This window comes from Oryctolagus cuniculus, chromosome X (assembly GCF_051225735.1).
Source record: "Oryctolagus cuniculus isolate XC-2025 breed Fujian yellow rabbit chromosome X, ASM5122573v1, whole genome shotgun sequence".
Classification (NCBI taxonomy): domain Eukaryota; kingdom Metazoa; phylum Chordata; class Mammalia; order Lagomorpha; family Leporidae; genus Oryctolagus; species Oryctolagus cuniculus.
Genome location: NC_142888.1, coordinates 12,194,677 through 12,218,607, shown reverse-complemented (window position 1 = coordinate 12,218,607; position 23,931 = coordinate 12,194,677). Strand labels below are relative to the sequence as shown.

Below are 23,931 nucleotides of genomic sequence, written 5' to 3'. Positions count from 1 at the left end.
AGATGGAGGTACCTCGACTGATGGGCATTCCAACCCTCTTGGCTCAGATGGTGGCCCAGAGAAACCCACCTCAACCTCAGTGGTTGACCTGACTAGTGACCAGTGCCAGCAATGGAGAGATCCTCAACAGCACCACACATAATGTCCCCCAAATCTGGTGGGCTGACATAGACCTCCCTTCTATGAGGCCCTAGGTGTTAAAGGAATCTGTACCCTTGGGCCCTGCATATTAAACAAACTATGGCGCTCTGTGGCCACTACAACAAGCTCAACCCTAAAGACTCCCCTATATTCTAGGTGAACCTCAGGAAAAGAGGTGCCAAATGGGTGTACCTTATAAAAAAGGTGCCCAAAGACCCGAACTTCGCAAGAGGTGGGTCTGCTTTTAAAACAAAAAGGGGGAATCTGTGGGGCATGAGCACGGCCATGGCACGGCCAGGCCAGGCCCTGGGGCTCCCCACGCGCAACTGCCCCCAGGCGCCCCCGCCCGAGCTGCGTGGAGCGGAGCTGCGCGGAGCCAAGCCCATGAACTAACCTGAGCCAGGGCCTGCGGAGCCAGTCGGCAGGTGTCCCAAGGATGGCGGCACAGGGAGGGACCCGGCAGGGCGCGCAGCGGTGGCGGCTCCAGCCCCCGGACCAGGCGGCACCAAGTCAACATGAAGTGCGCCCGGCTCCAGGAGGCGCAGGGCCGGCTGCAGCGCCTGCAGGAGGACTTCATCCACAGCCTGCAGGCGCTGGAGGAGCGGGACAGTGAGCTAGAACGTCTGCACAGCTGCCGCCGTGATGCCGCCGTGATGCCAAGGCCGGCCATGAACAAACTGCTGTCGCGGGAGGAGGAGGAGTGGATCCTAGAGCAGCTCATGCGGCTGCCACAGCCCCCCAGCAAGAGGACCGTTGGGAACCAGACGGAGAGGGACCAGGCTACCGACCATGATGCCGGCGGCCTCCTCTCCAGTGGGCCCTGCGAGAAGGGCAAAGAAGATGGCGCCCCGAGGATCCCTGTTCCCGGCCCTCCTGCTGCACGGGCTGGGAGAGGGTTGAGCACTCTGCTATACAACACCCACCCGTACAGCGCCTTCCCCGTGCTGCTGCTGGACACTGTGCCCTGGTCTGCCTGCACATGCTCACCATCATGTCCAAGGGCAAGGAGACCAACCTGCCCAGGACCGCCTGCAGCCCCACTTCCTGGAGATGCTCATTCAGCTGCCTGCCAGCTCAGTCACCAAAGTCTCCATCCAGTTTGAGTGGACCCTGCTCAAGTGGACTGAGTACACTCCAGACCCCAATCATGGCTTCTATGTCAGCCTGTCCATCCTCAGTCCAGCTACTTCGTGAGACTATACACGGAACTGCTGCTGGTGAGCCTGCCCCACACAGGACTTCAGCATGCCCTACAATGTGATCTGTGTGTGCTACGGCTCCTTCTCCACATCGAGGAGCCTAGCACTGGCAGCCTGGCCAAGAGGCTGGCCTAAAGGAAACAAAAAGGGGGGACCAACCCCTATCTCAATGGGTGTGTGAGACTACGGGGATGGGTCATTGGATTAGTCAAAAGGGTCTCAGGAAAAAATATGGAATGGATGTCAAATTGTTAATGAGACTTTGGGCCTATGGGTGGCACCCCAGAAGGGAGGTATGTTTTGGTTATGCAGGGCTCAGGACTCACACCTTGTATTTCGATAGGGTTATTGGTTTACAACGATTCCTGCGCTAGTGACCCTCATCCCCCACGTACTGTAACCATACTCATAGGTTTGGGTGCCACAGGGGTTGTTTTAGGAGCTTCATTTTTTAATAAAACAAAAAAGGGGGGACCATTCCGGGAAGTGCAGGACATTATGACAAAATTAATAAAAAAAAAACCTTCCATGTAGACGGGACGTACTTCCTAATGGAGGTGTCTGTATGCCCGAACTTCAAACAAGGTGGGCATGCTTGAAACTCAAACAAGGTGGGTGATCAGCTAAAAACAAAAAAGGGGGAATATGTGGGGAAATTACTTACATGAAGCAATTCAAAGATGGTGCCCAGAGGAAGTAAGGTGGGTGAAATCCAAAGTTGTTTACCACCAAAGCTAATTGGCCATGCAACATCAGGGGAGGTAACAAAACTAGTAACAAGTGTGTAGACATATGGCTAGTCCTATGAAAATCGCCCCGTAAAATGACCGTTTAAGTGATTGGTTGGTCCTTAGCCCTGCCCCAATGACTCTGCAGTTTTGTGCTATAAAAGGCTCTGTTACATGTGAAATAAACGAGTTCTTGCTAGACTTGACTCCCCGCTGTGTCTGATTGTCTCCGGGATCAGGAGGCTGGGGAACGGGCGAGTGGCACACTCACCTTTCCTCGGACCCAGTCCATCCTTGTACGGGTGGACTAAGACCCTGCAGAATTGATCCCTTAATCATTATATAATTTCCTTTCTTTGTCTCTTAACAGTTTTTGTTTTAAAGTCTTTTTTGTCTTATTTCTGGATGGCTGCTCTGGCTCTTTTTTAGTTTTTATTATCTTGGAATGTGTTTTTCCCTCCTTCAACTTTTAGTTTGTATGTATCTTTGTTGGTGATGTGTGTGTCTTGCATGTTACAAATAGATGGATCTTGTTTTTTAATCAGTTCAGCCAGTCTGTATATTTTCATTGGGGAATGCAGGCTATTTACATTCAAGGTTGTTATCTGTAAGTAACGGCTTAGCCCTGGCATTTCCCCATAAATATTCTTGTTGTTTATCTTGGATTTCCTTTGTACTTTTACTGGGAGATTTTCTACCTTCACATTCTTTGATAATGATGACTTTCTTTCTGTGTTTCTGTGTATAGCACATCCTTAAGCATCGTTTTTGAGGATGGATAATGGTGACAAAATCGTTCCATTTCTTTGTGTTATTAAAGGTCTTTACCTTCATTGATAAATGAGAGCTTTTTAGGGTATAATATTCTGGGTTGAAAGTTTTTTTCTTCTTTGGGACTGGCGCTGTGGCGCAGTTGGTTAATGTCCTGGCCTGAAGCACCAGCATGCTATATGGGCGCCGGTTTGAGACCTGGCTGCTCCACTTCCGATCCAGCTCTCTGCTCTGGCCTGGATGTGGCAGTGGAGGATGGCCCAGGTCCTTGGGCCCCTGCACCTGCATTTGACACCTGGAAGAAGCTCCTGGCTCCTGATTTTGGATCGGTGCAGCTCTGGCCATTGCAGCCAATTGGGGAGTGAACCAGCAGATGAAGACTGACCAACCTCCCTCTCTCTCTCTCTCTCTCTCTCTTTCCTTCTCTCTCTCCCTCTCTCTGCCCCTCCTCTCTGTGTAATTCTGACTTTCAAATAAATAAATAAATCTTTAAAGCATTTTTTTTTCTAAGACTTGAACTGTGTCTATCCATTCTCTCCAACCTCTAGGGTTTCTGTTCAACTGTCAATCTGAATATAATCTGGAATTTCTCTCATGAACATTTTAGAATATTTTCTTTACATTTTATTGTTGAAAGTTTGGCTACAATATGTCATAGTTAAGATCTTTTCTGGCTTTATCTATTAGCAGTTCGGTGTGCCTCCTGTACTTGGATGTCCCTTTCTTTCTCCAAATAAGGGAATTTTCTGTTATTAATTCACTGAATAGGCTTTCTAATCCATTCTCCCCCTCCACATCTTCAGGAGCACCTAGGACCCATGTGTTGGGTCATTTGATAGTATCCCATAAATCTCAAAAATTGTTTTTAATTTTTCTAAATTTTTTGGACTGAGATATTTGTAAAGCTTTGACTTTTATCTTGGATATTCTGTCTTCTGCCTCATCAAGTCTGTTGTAAAGGCTTTCCATTGTATTTTTATGTGACATGTTGTTTATTTCTAATATTTCATTTTGATTTCTTTTCAATATCTATCTCATGGAAAAAATTTTTATACATGTCATGTATGGACTTCTTTAACTCGTAAACTTGTTTCTTGTTTCTTCCGAGTAATCCTAATGATCATTTTTTGAATCCCTTTACAGGCATTTCATCAATCTCCTTTTCTTCACATGCTAATATTAAAGTGTTGTGTTCCTTTTGGGGAGTCATATTTTCTTCCTTCTTCATGTTTCTTGTGTTTTTATATTTATTTTTAAGCATTTGTGGAGCTATTTTTTGGGTTTTGTGTTTCTCCTCTGATGGCTTTTATCTTTGAACTATGCCTCTGGCTTACTGGAGTGACTGACTGTTCCCTCAGTGGGTATATAGAGGCATGTGCTGGGGTCACCAGGGAGCTCCTAGCAGTGTTTGGGTATGGTACAAGAGTACAGAGTGACACCCATGTAGGGTGTGCTAGATCTCCTCTGTTGTCAGCAGGGGTAAAGGTATGATCCCTTTCCTTTGGCTAGTATGATCACTGCTTCACCTCCTCTCTGCTAAGGTAATCAATGCCCAGGTGAGCCCACAGTTGCTACATACCCCATCCATGGATTTGTAAGAACCACACAAAGGATCCATGTGGATCTTGATGTGAGTACGGAACCCTCTGCAATGACCCATCCCAGGCACCTAACGAAATCTGAGCTCCTCCAGTCCAGACACAGTGATTGCCCAGAGACTCAGCTATACCTCATGCCCTATCATGCAGTCAGATAATTTCCTCAGTCATAAAATGCAGGGCTCTTAAAATCACAGGTAGCAGGGGATCTACTCTCAGCCCCAGGAGGCCGCTTCATCCACAGAGAGAGCTGAGGCATTTCCAGAGCCAGCTGCCTGTTGGTGTTCTGCCTGGGCAGTTTGAATACAGGTGCCAGTGATATAGAGGCCAGGGGAGCACCTCACAGGCTTAAGTTGTTTTCTTGCCCCCTGCCAACCCTCCAGGCCAGACTCAAAGTCAATGGGAGAGAGAGAAGGAGGGGGAGGGAGGGAGGGAGAGAGAATGTTAGTTCTATTCCTATACCAGAATATCATAGACCAGGTGGCTTCTATGCAGCAAAATTATTTCTTATACTTCTGGAGGCTAGAACATCTAAGTCAAAGCTCTCAAAGAGTTGATGTCTGGTGAGGGCCTGCTTCCTGGTTCATAGATGATCTTCTTTTAACTGTGTTCTTACAGTACACAGAGAGAGCTCTCTGTGAACCCTTTCTGAAGGGGGCTAATATCATTAGTTATCACTTAATCACTTTGCAAAGGCCACTGCTCTAAAAATAGATGTGTGGGTGTTTGTGTGTGTGTATCACTAATTAGTTCTGTGTCTTTAGAAAGTTCTGACTAATTAAGTATCCGCTTATAGTTTGAATGTTCATTTTATTTTACAGACATAAAGATAATATACATTTGAACAGTGTTAGAAAATATTAAAATAATAATAAAATTGAAAAATCATATAAATTTCCAGAAGTGGAAGAGAAACATTCTTGATTATTTTCTCTGCTGGCTTATACTCTCCTACTTACATGTTAATGTGTATATATGAATATATGTGTATATATATATATATATATACACACACACACAAACATACACTCCTACATATATATTTGTGTATGTGTACCACAGTCTTTTCATTTAAGTTTTTACTCTGATTTATTTCAAGTGCTGATTGGCTTATGGTTTACATGTAACAGTGATTAGACTATGATATTTGTGTCTCTGGGGAAGGTAAAATAACGGGAGTTAGATTTAACCATCTGCCTGAAACAACTGAAAAACAGATGGAAATGATAAAATATAGATAATAATTTTCAGCATATTGGACATCAAGCAATGAAAGGCATTGATTCCTGAGACATTAAGAACCAACACTGTCTGTCTATAATTGCCTCAGCTTGCTGCTGTGACACAGCATTGCAGGGTGGAGTAATTCAGGTGAAACTGACCACCTTCTGTTGTTGAGGAGATGAGGATGTGGGCCAGATTATGACCAAATTCACAGGACCAAATATTGGCAAGGAAGAAGCAGCACAGAGAAAGAATTACAGAGCTCCCACATGGGGCTTCCTAGTTCCATCCAAGTATAAAACCAGGTGTCCCACCCCACCCCCCATACTTCTAATGGTATTTTTTCCCTTTTTTGCAGGAGTAGATATATTAATATCACATAATGTTGAATTCAAGACAGAGAATACCCTTCATTTCTCATTTTATTACACATGAACTATTTGAATAACCTATATTGCTCCTCTTCATATATTTTATTGGCAAGGATTGTCACAGAATCCTTCCTAATTACAAGTTAACTAGATCATACTGCCTCCTAACATGCCAAAGGAGATATTGTCCAAGATACTATGTAGATGAGCACTTGAAGTCTCTCCTATAAGCTGTTACATATTAAGTGTTCAATAAAGGAAAATCTGTTAGAAAATGTTATGAAAACAATCATCTCCATACTTGATGTTGTCTCTAGGAAGGTTGAACATGCCTTGATTTTTTTTCAAGAGTCTACTGTGTGATAAGTGTTTTGCAATACAGGATCACATCAAATTTTCTAAAGAACCCTGTAGAATCACGGTGAGGGAAGGCTTCCTACCTTCTTCACTCATTACCATCTTAGAAATAAATTCCGAGGTGTAAGTAGGGTGAGAATGGTAAATCTTGAAAACCTAAGCATGCCTGAACTTACAGGATACTTCTATAGGTACCACTCGTCACAGGAAAAAAATCACTATTTTCCTCTGGTGTACATACTGAGATAAGAGGTATCTGAAAGATTGTAAATCATTTCTATCCTTTCTATTAGTGCGTCTTCCAAGAAGCCATTTTTTCTTTTTTTAGAGGGCCTCCCCGGGGGAAGAGTCCAAAAAATCAGACTCAATAGCTACACTACACTACAGTGATTTTTTTTTTGTGATTTTTCCTTATCTCCAATTTATGAGAGTGGCTTTGAATATTCAAAACCTGGTTAAGCCCACCATTGGGATATTTTTCCATGGACAAATTTCCAATAAAACTGCCATGAAAACTTTGCAAAAACTTGGTTGTTGACACATTATCTACCTACAGCATATAACTCTCAATCAAAAATATTGTTGCCAATTCTGATTCTACTCTCCTACTCATTTGGATAGTTTATGAGTGTCGTGGAGACACCCAGGTGGTCCGAGCTTTATGGTTCATGGAAGAGGCTGTCACCACCAGGGAGTGGCTATGTTTAGGAAAATGAATAAAAAGTAATTGGAATCCTCTTTCAGGGGGAAAGAAGGTGATTTTGAGCTGCCCTCCTGCTGACGACAGGGGGCATCTGTGAGAGGAAGTGGCACTGAAAAAGTCCTGTTTCAGAAATGGACAGGAATTCACCCTGGGGAAGACCCAGGGAAGGGCACTGTACTGCAAAGTGAACTGGAGTTGAATAAAAGCCAGTTCCTGGGCATGGTCAGCTTTCAAGGAATCCTGTGGCAAGGGGCCATAAGATGCAACATGACTGAACTCCACAAACAGACCCAAAATTGTGGCTTATTCACACAGATGCTTCCTGTATTATGACTGATTGTAGTAACTGTGAAAGATTTGCTATAGTTTGGATATGGCTTATGTGCACAAAGTTGGAAGCTTGGTCCCAAGTGTGGCAGTGTTGAGGTGGGAACCTTTAAGAGGTGGGACCTGGTGGGACATAATTAGATCATGGTGGGGGTCCCTCCTCATGAATGGATTAACACTGTCTCAGGAGAGTGCTTCAGGGCTAGTGTAATGGGATGGGCTCTCACAAGAGCACATTGTTAGAAAGCAAGGCCCCATCTGCCTTGGCCCCTTGTGCACAGAGTTGTTTGCCTTTGTACTTCTCCATGTCGTGATGCAGCTAGGGGATCCTTGCCAGGATGCCGGCACCTTGCTGTTTGTGTGCCTTAGCAATGAGAAACACCAGGCAACTGTATAGGTCACCCAGCCTTAGATATTTTGTTACAGCAGTACAAAAGATACTAAGACGAGGGTCCTTTTTATTGCTGGAAATGCATTTTAGAATTGCAACAAGAAAAGGTAATAAAGAGACAGAATGTTTGTCTCAGGGTAGAAGGATTGGAAGAGTGTAGGATTTAGTTTAATTCAGACCAAGGGTCCAGTTACAGCTCTGTCACTTAACAGTCTGGGTAACATGATAAACTTGTATGTTCTTCAAAGCCTGATCATGTAGAACAGTTGGAATAATGTTTGTAAAGCTCCAAAAACAGTGGTCAGTAAGGAATGATATATTATCATGATACCAGACAATACTACCAATCATTCTGAGATTCTGTTAAATCCATGAGATGTCAGAAAACAGACAACACCTTGGGAGAAAATGAAGTGATATTTAGCAAATAAAACCATGTTAATGTTAATTTAGAGTGGAGTGTCTCCCCCAGCTGAATGCAAGTCAGAGGTCCCAGAATTTGTATCAAGGACCAGAAAGCACTGTCCCATGTGCCTTTACATGCGAACTACTCCACCTCTGTTTTCATTCATTTAATCTCCACCAAACATCGAGACCTCCCTTAGAGATTGACGAATTGTACTCGAGATAACCTAATTACTAAAATGCACTTTTAATGAAGTGGCCTCTGGCTGTTTCAGTTCAGTATAAAGTGTGCTTGTACAAGGGCTGTCAGATAAAACACACTGATCTGTTCCTCTGCTGTACCAGCCAGAATTAGCATATGATCTAACTTTCCATGGATTCACTTTGGATAGTAAAGGAGTAGAGCAGAATGATACTGTGAGCTCTTGATCTTTGTTGTTATCTGACATTTCACATGTTACTTTCTCTTTTCTTCATTCCTACCACTCATTTACTCAACATGATCGGTACTGCAGCTCTGTGTTCCAAAACAGTGGTTTGGATACACGGTCTGTTTTATCCTTTGAGGTACATTTTGAGGCAGTGAGAAGAAAAATGAATTACAAGATACAAGGTCTGTCTCAGTCTGAGAGGACTGGAGTAGTGCGGGCTCTAGACCAAACCGGACCAGGAGCCTAGTCCCAGCTCTGCCCATAGACTGCAAAACTGAGACATTTGCAAGCATTTCTTTGCAGTGATCTTGCTAAGCCCTGTCTTGGAAGAATCCTGGAGTGTATGTTCTTCATATAAAGTAGATGCCATGCTGATTAGGAAACATTGAAATATATAAACATGGAAATATATACTTTTTTTTTTACATGGTATTATCTTTTATTTTCCTAATGATGTAATGATAACCAGTATTGTCAGATGTCTTAAAAGTATTGCAGAAAAATTACTTATTTGGAAGCCCCTGAATTTTTTGCAGCTTTTTAAAAAAATGTTTTTGGTGAACTCCTTCTGATTACCACATTTCATATTATGACAAACTTAGGAAAAACAATCCTCTAGTCAGAGTTTTTTCTTAATACAATAGAATAGGAGACATGCAGTGAACTAGGACAAAAGTAGCTGCCATTCTTAAGCAAAATACATTTGATAACTTTTATTCACACTAAAGAAATACTGAAAGAGATAAGGCAAACAAAGAATTCACCATCATGCATTCCACTTTTTACTTTTTCCTCAGTATTATCATTTTACTGTGTATTTCTTTCACGTTGCCATGAACATTCTGATCCAATTACCATGTTGTCTTATTCTAGAGTAAAAAGTTTCAGTTTGTTCGAAAATACTAAAATTCTTAGTTTTTTTTTTTTTTTTGACAGAGTAGACAGTGAGAGAGAGAGAGAGAGAGAGAGAGAGAAAGGTCTTCCCTTTTTCCGTTGGTTCACTCCCCAATGGCCGCTGCGGCTGGCACATCGTGCTGATCCGAAGCCTGGAGCCAGGTGCCTCTCCTGGTCTCCCATGCGGGTGCAGGGCCCAAGGACCCGGGCCATCCTCCACTGCACTCCTGGGCCACAGCAGAGAGCTGGCCTGGAAGAGGGGCAACCGGGACAGAATCCGGCACCCTGACCGGGACTAGAACCCGGTGTGCTGGTGCCTGAAGAAACAGCTATGACATCCATTAAAAATCAGTTCACATCCTGGCTACTCTTTGTGATCCAGCTTCATACTGATGTGCCTGGACATGCTGCAGAATATGACACAAGTAGTTGGGCCTCCCATACTCCGTATCCATGAGGGAGACCAGGATGGAGTTCCGGACTCCTGGCTTCAGCCTGGCCAAGTACTGATTGTCATGAATATTTTGGGGGTGTGAACTAGTGATGGAAAGTATCTCCCTCCCCCCATAACTCTTCCATTCAAATATTTTAAAAAATCTTTTAAAAAGTAACATCTGACATTAAAAATGAAGGCTGAATTTGCATAAACTTTGATTACAAAATATTTGGTCATAGTCAGTTTCTTCTCTATGGCAACATGTTCTAGTGGATATTTTTGGTGTGTTGATTAGTGGTGAATCTCTTGATTTCATATTTAATAGTTTACTATAACTTTAAAAAAATTTTAAAAATATTTTATTTATTTATTTGAGAGAGTTACAGACAGGCAGAGACAGAGAAAAAGGTCTTCCATCCACTGGTTCACTTCCCAAATGGCCACAACAGCCAGAGCTGGACCGATTCAAAGCCAAGAGCCAGAAGCTTCTTCCAGCTGTCCCATTTGGGTGCAGGGGCCCAAGCACTCGAACCACCTTCTACTGCTTTTCCGATACCATAAGCAGGGAGCTGGATTGGAAGAGGAGCAGCTGGGACATGAACCCACACACATACGGGATGTTGGTGCCGCAGACGGAGGCCTAGCCCACTACGCAACAGTGCTGACCCCTATTATAACTCTTGTGTTAGTTTATTTTTAATGATAACTTTTGAAAAATTTTCCTGAACTGGCTACTTGCAAGAGGCCCCTGTAATTGGAAAATCAAACTAGAGAGGTTATACAAAAAGCAGATTTCACAATAGGAAGGCCCTTCTTTTTCCACTTCTTAGCAAGAGGTCTCTGCATATTTTTCATGGATTCCATTGTAGCTAAGAAAACTGGATTGACTGTATATTTATATGTGTGTGTGTGTGTGCGTGCAGCAGATCCATTTGCATAATTGTACTGCCACCTGGCTCACACACAGACAACGCAAACCCCCTCTTGCCTAACTCCTCTCTACAAGCACACATTTACACACATAATTTTTCAAATAGATAATACTACTTTTTCACCTCATACTATGTTCTAACCCTCCAGGAAGTAGGAGAGTCCTTCAAAACCTTTGTGGACAATGGGAGTAACAAAAAGGGATTTGTTTTGCAAAACTTTTTAGAAATTCATGTATAGTTATTTCATAATACTCATGCTCCATGAACTTTCTGAGGACCCCATATATATTTAAAGATGTATAGCTTTGTACTTTCTGAGATGTGTTGCAGTTGCGTTTTTTTTTTTTTTTTAAGATTTATTTATTTATTTGAAAGGCAGAGTTACAGAGAGGCAGAGTTAGAGAGAGTTCTTCCATCCACTGGTTCACTCCCCAGATGACCACAACAGCCAGAGTTGCGCTAATCTGAAGCCAGGAGCCAGGAGCTTCCTCCGGGTATCCCACGCAGGTGCAGGGGCCCAAGGACCTGGGCCATCTTCTACTTACAGCAGAGAGCTGGATCAAAAGTGGAGCAGCTGGGACTAGAACTGGCGCCCATATGGGATGCCAGCACTGAAGGCGGCAGCCTTACCTGCTACGCCACAGTGCCGGCCCCACAGTTGGTTTTAATAATGTGATCTAGCGGGGCGGAGCCAAGATGGCGGAATAGTGAGGGCGCGCACCAATAGTCCGGGAAAATTTAGTTTAATAAAAGGGGAGTTACAGTAGCCTCAGAAAAAAGAACCAGAAAAATATTGCAGAGGAAACTCTTCTGGATCCAGTAGTCGTGAATCGGAGGACCTACTGGGAGAACAAGGTCGCCCACCGCGCGAAAGCCGAGCCGCAGGACCCAGCTGCGGGACTGAGCCGCGGAAGCCAAGCCGTGGGACTGAGCTGCGCAAGCTGCAGGGTCTGCGCGCAAGTGCTCGAAGGAGAGTGTGTGCCACACAGACAACAGTGGAGAGACTTGGGACGTCCAGGGCTCTGAGTCCACACATCGGCGCTGGAAGGGGAGCGGACCTGCGTGGAGAGCGTGGGAGCCCACAGTTCGGGACACCAGCGGCAGACTCAACACACCAGCGCTGGAATGCGAGGTGAGCTGAACCTCAATAACCCGAGACACCGGCAGGCAAGCGGAGAGAGGAGACTAGAGGGAACGATCCCCGGGGGGGGGGGGGGACTTCACCAAGCTAACTGGAAGAGAGAGAGAGGGAAAAAAAAAGGTGACTGGTACAGACACGGGTTTCTCTCTCTCCGCTCACCTCTCAAGGGCGAGCAAGACAAAGAGCAGGCGCCATCTTGGACATACGTCATAAGCAGAGCGACCTCAGGTCTGCACCGGCCCTGAGCCTAGCAGAAAAACCTGACTCTGGGCGGGGCGAATTAACAGGAGATTAGGACCTTGTAAATTTGTGGTGCTACTGAACTGAGACTGTGAAAAAAGAGATGGTGGGGGAGAGAACTCACGGAATTCACGTGAGCACTCTCCAGAGACGCTACAATTCTGTAACTTTGGCAACCCTGTGGGAAACTGAAGGAGACTTTGAGCCCACTCTGAGGGCTGAACAGATTCCCTGTGTGGTCCTTGGGAAAGAGCTTCCGATCTCTGGCTCCTGTGGGTATATCATTTGCCTGTTAACTACCTCCAACTTCATTCAGCTGTGCAGAATAACTTCCCTTTTGAATCAAAAAAAGAGAGAGAGAGAGAGAGAGAGAGGTTTACCATGCCTAACCTGGGAGTGTCACCTTTGGCACACCAAACAGAGCTCTCAGGCCACACCCATCTCAAGCCCTAAGGCTCCATCAAAAACAGATAGTCCACTTAATCTAGAGTCATAGTATAACAAGAAAAAGCACCACAGTGAAGAAACCAAATATCTCCAATATGACAAATAACAAACGCAAAAACCAAGGTAATAAAAACAAGGAAGTCACCATGAAGCCCTCAAATGAAAAAGACACCCCAATTCAAGATTATGAGGATGATGACATAGAAGAAATGCAAGAAGCAGATCTCAAAAAATTGATAAGAACATTAAGAAGTTCTCAAAAACAAATTCTTGAACTACAGAAATCCTTAATGGACAAGATAGAAAATCTCTCTCGTGAAAATGAAATATTAAGGAGGAATCAAAATGAAACGAAACAACTAGTACAACAGGAAACTGGGATAGTGACTGAAGTGAAGAATTCAATAGATCAAATGAAAAACACAATAGAGAGCCTTACAAACAGAATGGGAGAAGCAGAAGAGAGAATATCGGACTTAGAAGACAGAGAACAGGAAAGGATACAGTCAGACCAAAGAAAAGACGAGGAAATTGGAAACCTAAAACATATTGTCGGGAATCTTCAGGATACTATTAAAAAACCCAACATTCGGGTTCTAGGAGTTCCTGAAGGCATGGAGAGGGAGAAAGGATTAGAAGGCCTTTTTAGTGAGATATTAGCAGAAAATTTCCCAGGTTTGGAGAAGGACAGAGAAATCCTAGTACAGGAAGCTCACAGAACCCCTAATAAACACGACCAAAAGAGATCCTCACCACGACACGTTGTAATTAAACTCTCCACAGTGAAACATAAAGAAAAGATCCTAAAATGTGCAAGAGAGAAACGTCAGATTACTCTCAGAGGATCTCCAATCAGACTCACAGCTGACTTCTCATCAGAAACTCTACAAGCTAGGAGGGAATGGCGAGATATAGCCCAGGTACTAAGAGAGAACAACTGCCAGCCCAGAATATTATATCCTGCAAAGCTATCATTTGTGAATGAAGGTGAAATAAAGACTTTTCATAACAAACAGAAATTGAAAGAATTTGTTGCCTCTCGTCCAGCCCTGCAAAAGATGCTTAAAGATGTGTTACACACAGAAACACAGAAACACGGTCATCAATATGAAAGAAGGTAAAGGAAGGAAACCAAGGAAGGAAAGCTCACAGCAAAAGATCACAGGGAATTCAAAGCATATATTAGAACTTATCTTTGGCAAATGGCAGGGCAAAGTTACCACTTATCATTAGTCACATTGAACGTGAATGGCCTGAACTGTCCAGTTAAAAGACACCGTTTGGCTGATTGGGTTAAGGAACAAAACCCATCTATTTGCTGCTTACAAGAAACACATCTTTCCAACAAAGATCCATACAGACTGAAAGTGAAAGGCTGGAAAAAGATATACCATGCCAACAGAAATGAAAAAAGAGCAGGCATAGCCATCTTAATATCAGACACCATAAACTTTACCACAAAAACCGTTAAGAGAGACAAAGAGGGACACTACATAATGATTAAGGGATCAATTCAACAGGAAGATATAACAATTATCAATGTATATGCACCTAACTACAGGGCACCAGTTTATCTAAAAGATTTGTTAACGGACTTAAAGGGAGACTTAGACCCCAATACAATAGTACTGGGGGACTTCAATACTCCACTCTCAGAAATAGACAGATCAATAGGACAGAAGATCAACAAGGATACAGTAGATTTAAACGACACTATAGCCCAAATGGATCTAACAGATATATACAGAACTTTCAATCCTACAGCTAAAGATTTTACATTCTTCTCAGCAGTACATGGAACCTTCTCTAGGATTGACCACATACTAGGCCATAAAGCAAGTCTCAGCAAATTCAAAAGAATTAGAATCATACCATGCAGCTTCTCAGACCATAAAGGAATGAAGTTGGAAATGAACAACTCAGGAATCCCTAGAGCATATGCAAACACATGGAGATTGAACAACATGCTCCTGAATGAACAATGGGTCATAGAAGAAATCAAAAGAGAAATCAAAAACTTTCTGGAAGTAAATGAGGATAACAGCACAACATACCAAAACTTATGGGATGCAGCAAAAGCAGTGTTAAGAGGAAAGTTTATATCAATAGGTGCCTACATCAAGAAATTGGAAAGGCACCAAATAGATGAGCTTTCTATTCACCTCAAGGATCTAGAAAACCTACAGCAAACCAGACCCAAATCTAGTAGGAGAAGAGAAATAATTAAAATCAGAGAAGAAATCAACAGGATTGAATCAAGAAAAACATTCCAAAAAATCAGCCAAACGAGAAGCTGGTGTTTTGAAAAAATAAACAAAATTGACACCCCATTGGCCCAACTAACTAAAAAAAGAAGAGAAAAGACCCAAATCAATAAAATCAGAGTTGAAAAAGGAAACGTAACAACAGACACCACAGAAATAAAAAGAATCATCAGAAATTACTACAAGGACTTGTATGCCAGCAAACAGGGAAACCTATCAGAAATGGATAGATTCCTGGACACATGCAACCTACCTAAATTGAACCAGGAAGACATCGAAAACCTAAACAGACCCATAACTGAGACAGAAATTGAAACAGTAATAAAGGCCCTCCCAACAAAGAAAAGCCCAGGACCAGATGGATTCACTGCTGAATTCTACCAGACATTTAAAGAAGAACTAACTCCAATTCTTCTCAAACTATTCAGAACAATCGAAGAAGAGGGAATCCTCCCAAATTCTTTCTATGAAGCCAGCATCACCTTAATTCCTAAGCCGGAAAAAGATGCAGCACTGAAAGAGAATTACAGACCAATATCCCTGATGAACATAGATGCAAAAATCCTCAATAAAATTCTCGCCAATAGAATGTAACAACACATCAGAAAGATCATCCACCCAGACCAAGTGGGATTTATCCCTGGTATGCAGGGATGGTTTAATGTGTGCAAGACAATCAATGTGATACACCACATTAACAGACTGCAGAAGAAAAACCATATGATTATCTCAATAGATGCCGAGAAAGCATTTGATAAAATACAACACCCGTTCATGATGAAAACTCTAAGCAAACTGGGTTTGGAAGGAACATTCCTCAATATAATCAAAGCAATCTATGAAAAACCCACAGCCAACATCCTATTGAATGGGGAAAAGTTGGAAGCATTTCCACTGAGATCTGGGACCAGACAGGGATGCCCACTCTCACCACTGCTATTCAATATAGTTCTGGAGGTTCTAGCCAGAGCTATTAGACAAGAAAAAGAAATTAAAGGGATACAAATTGGGAAGGAAGAACTCAAACTATCCCTCTTTGCAGATGACATGATTCTTTATTTAGGGGACCCAAAGAACTCTACTAAGAGACTATTGGAACTCATAGAAGATTTTGGCAAAGTAGCAGGGTATAAAATCAATGCACAAAAATCAACAGCCTTTGTATACACAGACAATGCCATGGCTGAGGAAGAACTTCTAAGATCAATCCCATTCACAATAGCTACAAAAACAATCAAATACCTTGGAATAAACTTAACCAAGGACGTTAAAGATCTCTACGATGAAAATTACAAAACCTTAAAGAAAGAAATAGAAGAGGATACCAAGAAATGGAAAAATCTTCCATGCTCATGGATTGGAAGAATCAATATCATCAAAATGTCCATTCTCACAAAAGCAATTTATAAATTCAATGCAATACCAATCAAGATACCGAAGACCTTCTTCTCAGATCTGGAAAAATTGGTGCTGAAATTAATATGGAGGCACAAGAGACCTCGAATAGCTAAAGCAATCTCGTACAACAAAAACAAAGCCGGAGGCATCACAATACCAGATTTCAGGACATACCCAGGGCAGTTGTAATCAAAACAGCATGGTACTGGTACAGAAACAGATGGATAGACCAATGGAACAGAATTGAAACACCAGAAATCAACCCAAACATCTATAGCCAACTTATATTTGATCAAGGATCTAAAACTAATTCCTGGAGCAAGGACAGTCTATTCAATAAATGGTGCTGGGAAAATTGGATATCCACGTGCAGAATCATGAAGCAAGACCCCTACCTTACACCTTACACAAAAATCCACTCAACATGGATTAAAGACCTAAATCTACGACCTGACACCATCAAGTTATTAGAGAACATTGGAGAAACCCTTCAAGATATTGGCACAGGCAAAGAATTTCTGGAAAAGACCCGGGAGGCACAGGCAGTCAAAGCCAAAATCAACTATTGGGATTGCATCAAATTGAGAAGTTTCTGTACTGCAAAAGAAACAGTCAGGAGAGTGAAGAGACAACCGACAGAATGGGAAAAAATATTTGCAAACTATGCAACAGATAAAGGGTTAATAACCAGAATCTACAAAGAGATCAAGAAACTCCACAAAAACAAAACCAACAACCCAATTAAGAGATGGGCCAAGGACCTCAATAGACATTTTTCAAAAGAGGAAATCCAAATGGCCAACAGGCACATGAAAAAATGTTCAAGGTCATTAGCAATCAGGGAAATGCAAATCAAAACCACAATGAGGTTCCACCTCACCCCGGTTAGAATGGCTCACATTCAGAAATCTACCAACAACAGATGCTGGCGAGGATGTGTGGAAAAATGGACACTAACCCACTGTTGGTGGGAATGCAAACTGGTCAAGCCACTATGGAAGTCAGTCTGGAGATTCCTCAGAAACCTGAAGATAACCCTACCGTTCGACCCAGCCATCCCACTCCTTGGAATTTACCCAAAGGAATTTAAATTGGCAAACAAAAAAGCGGTCTGCACCCTAATGTTTATTGCAGCTCAATTCACAATAGCTAAGACCTGGAACCAACCTAAATGCCCATCAACGGTAGACTGGATAAAGAAATTATGGGGTATGTACTCTTTAGAATACTATACCGCAGTAAGAAACAACGAAATCCAGTCATTTGGAAAAAAATGGAGGAATCTGGAACACATCATGCTGAGTGAAATAAGCCAATCCCAAAGGGACAATTACCATATGTTCTCCCTGATCGGTGACAACTGACTGAACACCAAAAAGGAAACCTGTTGAAGTGGAATGGACACTATGGGAAACGGTGACTTGATCAGCATAGCCCTGACTGTTAATGAACAACTTAATACATTATCCCTCTTAGTAGTTTTTTTGTCTGTTCTACTTAATATGACTGGTTTAATTCTGTAATTAATACACAATTATTCTTAAGTGTTGAAATTTAACTGAAATGTGATCCCTGTGAAACATAAGAGTAGGAATAAGAGAGGGAAGAGATATATAATTTGGGACATGCTCAAGCTGACTTGCCCCAAATGGTAGAGTTAGAAACATACCAGGGGACTCCAATTTAATCCCATCAAGGTGGCATGTACCAATGCCATCTCACTATTCCAAGTGATCAATTTCAGTTCACAATTGATCATAATGAAAGGACTAAGAGTCAAAGGGAGCACATAAACAAGTTTAGTACCTGCTAACACTAACCGATAGAATAAATAAAGGGGAGAGTGATCCAACATGGGAAGTGAGATACTCAGCAGACTCATAGAATGGCAGATGTCCTAAATAGCACTCTGGTCTCAGAATCAGCCCTAAAGGCATTCAGATCTGGCTGAAAAGCCCATGAGAGTATTTCAGGCATGGAAAGCCAAGACACTCTGGCAAAAGATCTCTGTGAGTGAGATCTCAGTGGAAAGAACAGGTCTTCAAAGAAGGAGGTACCTTTCTCTGAAGGGAGGAGAGAACCTCCACTTTGACTATGACCTTGTCTAAACAAGATAAGAATCGGAGAACTCAGAGGGCTTCCATAGCCTTGGAAACTCATGACTGGAGCATAGGGAGATTACTGATGCCATAGACAGGAGTGTCAATTGGTAAAGTCAACAACAGGAGTCACTGTGCACTTACTCCTCATGTAGGATCTCTGTCCTTAATGTGCTGTGTATTGAGATTTAATGCTATAACGAGTACTCAAACAATATATTTCACTTTGTGTTTCTATGGGGGTGCAAACTGTTGAAATCTTTACTTAATGCATACTAAACTGATCCTCTGTAAAAAAAAAAAAAAAAAAAAGAAACTATCAACTCCCAACTTGACTCTCACTGGGATTAAACATGACAATAGGTCTGATCTGATTTCATCATCATTTAAAAAAAATCATCTATCATTTTTCACTTTATGTTTCTGTGTGGGAGCAAACTGTTGAAATCCTTACTTAATGTATACTAAGCTGATCTTCTGTATATTAAGATAATCAAAAATGAATCTTGATGTGAATGGAAGGGGAGAGGGAGTGGGAAAGGGGAGGGTTGTGGGTGGGAGGGACGGTATGGGGGGGAAGCCATTGTAATCCATAAGCCGTACTTTGGAAATTTATATTCATTAAATAAAAGTTAAAAAAATTTAAAAAAAAATAATGTGATCTAGCCTTGGCTTTTCTTTTCCTCTCTCATGATTTCCACTTTTAACATCACACAGAAATGTGTTGACGCTTACTTCCTAGTTTTGTAGGAAATAGTTGGTGGTTTTTGTATTACTATTCTCCTGATGAGTGCTTTCTTGGAGGAGAATGGGAATGCTGTCTTAATCAACCATATTCACAACAGAAATCAACATTTATTTTAATGTTTGTGTTGTTTATATATTCCTGTATCTTTTATTTATTTAGTGATAATTGTTTAAAGTCAGCCAGTGATAAATAATTGTAATTTAATTAAAATGGTTTGATTTATATTTAAAAGAAAGAAAACAAAGGGAATGGAATTTGAGAAGTGGCCACTGTACTAGTTGATATGATAATTTATCCTGCCACAATATTAACCCCAATAACTCATTGTAAAAGCATTTTTTGAGCAACACTACTGTGGACAGTAGCTTAAGGAAACGGGCTGCCAGGGCTGAGGAGGATCTGTGATCTTGCAGCTGCACCAAAGGTACATGCCATTCATTGTTACCATGGGAAGGAAAAGTGAACAGAAAATTTGCCTGTAGCATTGGACTAAGCTTGAATGTGGAATGTATCACTTACGTGTTTTTGCCTACATTCCTTCATCCATAACACAGTATTGTGGGAAGTCCAGAAATGTAGACCTCCTGTGTACTCAGGAATGGGAAAATGAACATAGATTTAATGAATATATGGCATGAATTCTGCCACAGCCATCAGAAGAGTAGTATCTTTTTTATTTGATCACATGCAGTCATCATAAACCAGCATGATAGTAACTATGATTCATGGTAAGGAAACTGAGGCTCAGAGAAGTAGTTTCATTTACCTGAAGTACAACAGCAAGTCAATGGTAATAAAGAGTTTATGAGTTAATAAACACAAATACGTGGAAGCATATACACAGAAGTGTGTATTGTTGATATATTCTAATATATATTTGTACATATATAGTTTAGAAATGCTGTGTTAGTATCTCCATTTGGAATATTAACTCATAAAATAATTATTCTTAAAGTCCTAAAAGAAATAATTCTAAAATATATTTAATATGATAGCAAATATAAACCTATGATTATTATCATTACCTGAGATATCAATAATAATACAAACCTTCATGCTGTTTAGTCATTCCTACTTGTTCTTTTAGTTTTGATAGTAAAAAAAAAAAACATATGGTTTTGATCACCTTTATTTTTATTAAATGCTTTCCATTACCAAATATTTCTTGGAAGATTCATTTATTTGAAAGACAGAGTAAGAGAGAGAGATGGAGAGAGGGAGTGGGGAGAGACAGAGAGAGATGTTCCATGTGCTTTTCTACTCCCCAGTGCCCACATTTGCCAAGGTTGGGCCAAGCCCAAGCCAGGAGCCTGGAACTCCATCCAGGACTCCCACATGAGTGTCAGGGGCCAAAACACTTCAGCTGTCTTCCACTACTTTCCTCAGGTGCATTAGCAGGGAGCTTCTCTGGAAACGGAGCAGCTGGAACTGGAAACAGTGCTCATATAGGATGCAGGTGTCACAGGCAGTGGCTTAACCCGCTGTGCTACAGTGCTGGTCCCCCATTGCCAAAGTTTTGACACAACAGTTTGCATGTCTATTTCTTGCACGTTGTAGATTTTAAAGTGTTAATTTAGTTTTCAGAGTATTTTAAATGTCACAGATATGATTTTTTATGGTTCTTGTTAATTTTTCACATTCTGTCAATACATATTGTGAAATTTTAAAGGTATTCATTTTTTCTACATGGTATTTTTCTGTATTACCTAGCCTGGAAGGAGAATGTGATGTGCTGATTAAGTTGATATTCTATTTAAAAGAGTGAACATAAATACCATACAAGAATAGCCAGTTTCTGAGAGAGTGTTATTCAAGAAATAATACCACCTATAATTGAATGTTATGCTATTCATCAGTTATATTTCCTATTTTCAAATGTTTATTGAATATTAATACTATATCTCATGTGGTACTGAATGCCAAGAATACAAATATCTTCAGTAAACTTTCATATCATTTAATATCTCTTGATTGTTCAAATCATGCACCAACATATTAAGATCTATTAGTACCAAGAAAATTTCACTGAAATCTTTTATGATATTTCTGTTTCTACAATATCTTAACAAAGTCAAAAGATTGATGACCATAATTCATCCTTTCATTATCTTTACAATCTAATGCTTTTTTATTTTCAGAGTAAATAATCAGGTGAAAAATTTACTTCAAAAATACGTAAATATCATTTTTTTGTTTATTTGGAAGTCAGAGGTACAGAGGGAGATAGAGAGAGAGAGAGAGAGAGAGAGAGAATGAATCTTCCATCTACTGGTTCACTCTGAGAGAGAGAGAAAGAGAGAGAAAGAATGAATCTTCCATCTACTGGTTCACTCCCTAGATGGCCATAATAGCAGAGACTTGGCCAGGCCAAAGCCAGGAGCCAGGAACTTCCTCCAGGTCTCCCTCAGGGGTAGCAGGGTCCCAAACACTTGGGCCATCCTCTGCTGCTTCCCCCAGGACACTAGCAGGGAACTGGACCAGAAGTGGAGCAGCCAGGATAATAACTGGTGTCCATATCAGATGCCAGCATTGTAGGCAGTGGCCTCACCCACTATGCCACAGTGCCAGGCCCTATCATTTTTTTCTACATAAATAAAATGTAGACTGTATGCTTTGGATGATTCTGAAAAGAATAAATTCTATATTCACATCATATTCAGCACAATGCTTATTTTATAGTGTCTAATATAATTTTAAATATTTTGTTGAGTTAGAAATTTACTTAGTTTGCTGCCATTAATTAAAGAAGTTCCCTCCTGGCTACATAAAAGAATTTATGCTATATAAATTATAATTTAAAAAATAAGTAACTAGTAAAATAAATAACTCCATTTACAAAAGATAAAAAATGTATTTTTTAAGGATTTCTTTATTTGAAATTCAGAGTTACACACAGAGAGAAAGAGAGGCAGAGAGGTCTCCCATCTGCTGCTTCACTCCCCAATTGGCTGCAATGGCTGGAGCTGCACTGATCCAAAGCCAGGACCCAGGAGCTTCTTCCTGGTCTCCCATGCAGCTGCAGGGGCCCAAGGACTTGGGCTATCTTCCACTGCTTTCCCAGGCCACAGCAGAGAGCTGGATCAGAAGTGAAGCAGCCAGAACTCGAACTGGCGCCCATATGGGATGCCAGCACTGCAGCGGAGGCTTTACCCACTACGCCATAGCGCTGGCCCCAAAAATGTATTTTGAGAGTTGAAATAATTTCAGTAAGTTTAGGATCACATGAATGGCAGTCAAAGGTACAGTTTTCAGTATCCGTTTTATGTGTTTGTCCAAAGAAATTTTTTAAGACTTTCCTTCCTGTCGCTCCCCCACTCGCAGAGGAACGACACCGGACCGGATGCTGTCCCTGCCACGGCTGGCTTTCTGTCACCGCCACAGCTGGCTTTCTCTCCCTGCGTCCATATCCGAGTCACGGAACCACTTGTCGCTCCCCGACTCGCGGAGGAACAACACCGGGCCAGTTTTCTTTCCCCGGTCCTTCCCGGATTTGCTGCTGCTCCCCTGCCTCCGTGGAGGAGTGGCACCGGCAAACTCTCCAACTGACTCTCTCGGGGGGTGGGGGGGGGGCGCCGCATGTTGTCTCTCTTCCCCTTTTATAGTCCTCTCCCACCAATCCGTGCTCTGCTGCCTGCGTGCTGAGCATGCCGCTTTCTTCCAAACAGTGGTTGGGTCAGGAATCAGCTAATTAACGAAGCAGCTGTGTAAGATTTGTTTACTGTCTCTCAGCGCCATATGGTGGGAGATCAGACGCATAGAGTTAGTTTCAGTCCACAGTCTCAGTACTTATTTCTCTCCCGGGTGCCCTGCCATGTTGCGGGAGACGGACCCTGCTCCCCACACCTTCCTCTCTCCCTCTTTTTTTTTTCTTGCTTTCACAGGCAGAGAGAGAGAGAGAAAGAGAGAGAATTTTCCATCTGCTGTTTCATTCTTCAGATGCCTGCAAAGGCTTTGTCTGGGCCAGGGTGAAGCCGGGAGCCAGGAACCCAAAGAAATTCAGTGTTGCTCTAACAGAAATTGTATACACCACTGAAGCGAGAGAATGAAAAAGGGTATCCAAGGTCAGCTTCAGGCTGATGGGACTGGAATACCACCACGTGCCGAATATGAATTTCTATCAGATGGGTAGAATAGCTCTATTACTTACCACTTTGTAAATATGAGAATGTTACATGTTCTTCATCTGCCATTTGAGAGTGGTAAGGCCTGTTGTACTGAAATGTTTGTGTCTCTCCAAAATGTATATGTTGAATTCTTAGATAACAATGTGATGATGTTGGGAGGAGTGGGTTTTGGAAGACACATATGGTTAAAGGAGGTAAAGAAGGTGGGGCTTTCTTTATGGAACTCGTGCCCTCAGAAAAAAAATGGACTCACATGCTCCTATTGCCTCTCTATCATGTGAGGACACAGCAAGAAGGCAGCTGTCTGTGGGGAAGTCCTGTCCAGGAGCCAGTATGCCGGCACCCTGCCTGCAGCATGTCAAGAGATGAATGCCGTTGAAGCCACAGAACTGTGATGTTCTGTTACAGCTTCCTAAGCTAAGATCCACCTATTTGGGTGGGGCATTGGGATGTATGTACTGTACAGAAAGCACCTGGCATGATGCCTGGCAAATACTGCATTTTTAATGAGTGGCAGTTATGATGATCTTTACCCAAACAATAACACCCTCCTATATGGGAT

At 42.0% G+C, this 23,931-nt stretch overlaps 1 protein-coding gene across 2 annotated transcripts in view; it reads left to right on the top strand.

Annotated features, from left to right (window-relative positions):
- The window catches only part of LOC149119557 (uncharacterized), a 61,579-nt gene extending 37,648 nt beyond the window's left edge, over positions 1–23,931 (top strand). The window contains exon 2 of one of the 2 annotated variants that reach the window (XR_016228376.1): positions 22,567–23,931. Coding sequence is in view for 1 of the 2 variants with exons in the window: in XM_089324838.1 (XP_089180964.1) it covers positions 657–1,244 (588 nt within the window). In the remaining variant the exon portion in view is untranslated. Of the gene's footprint in view, positions 1–2; positions 2,275–22,566 lie in introns of those variants that run through there. The other variant, XM_089324838.1, reaches the window with a different exon arrangement.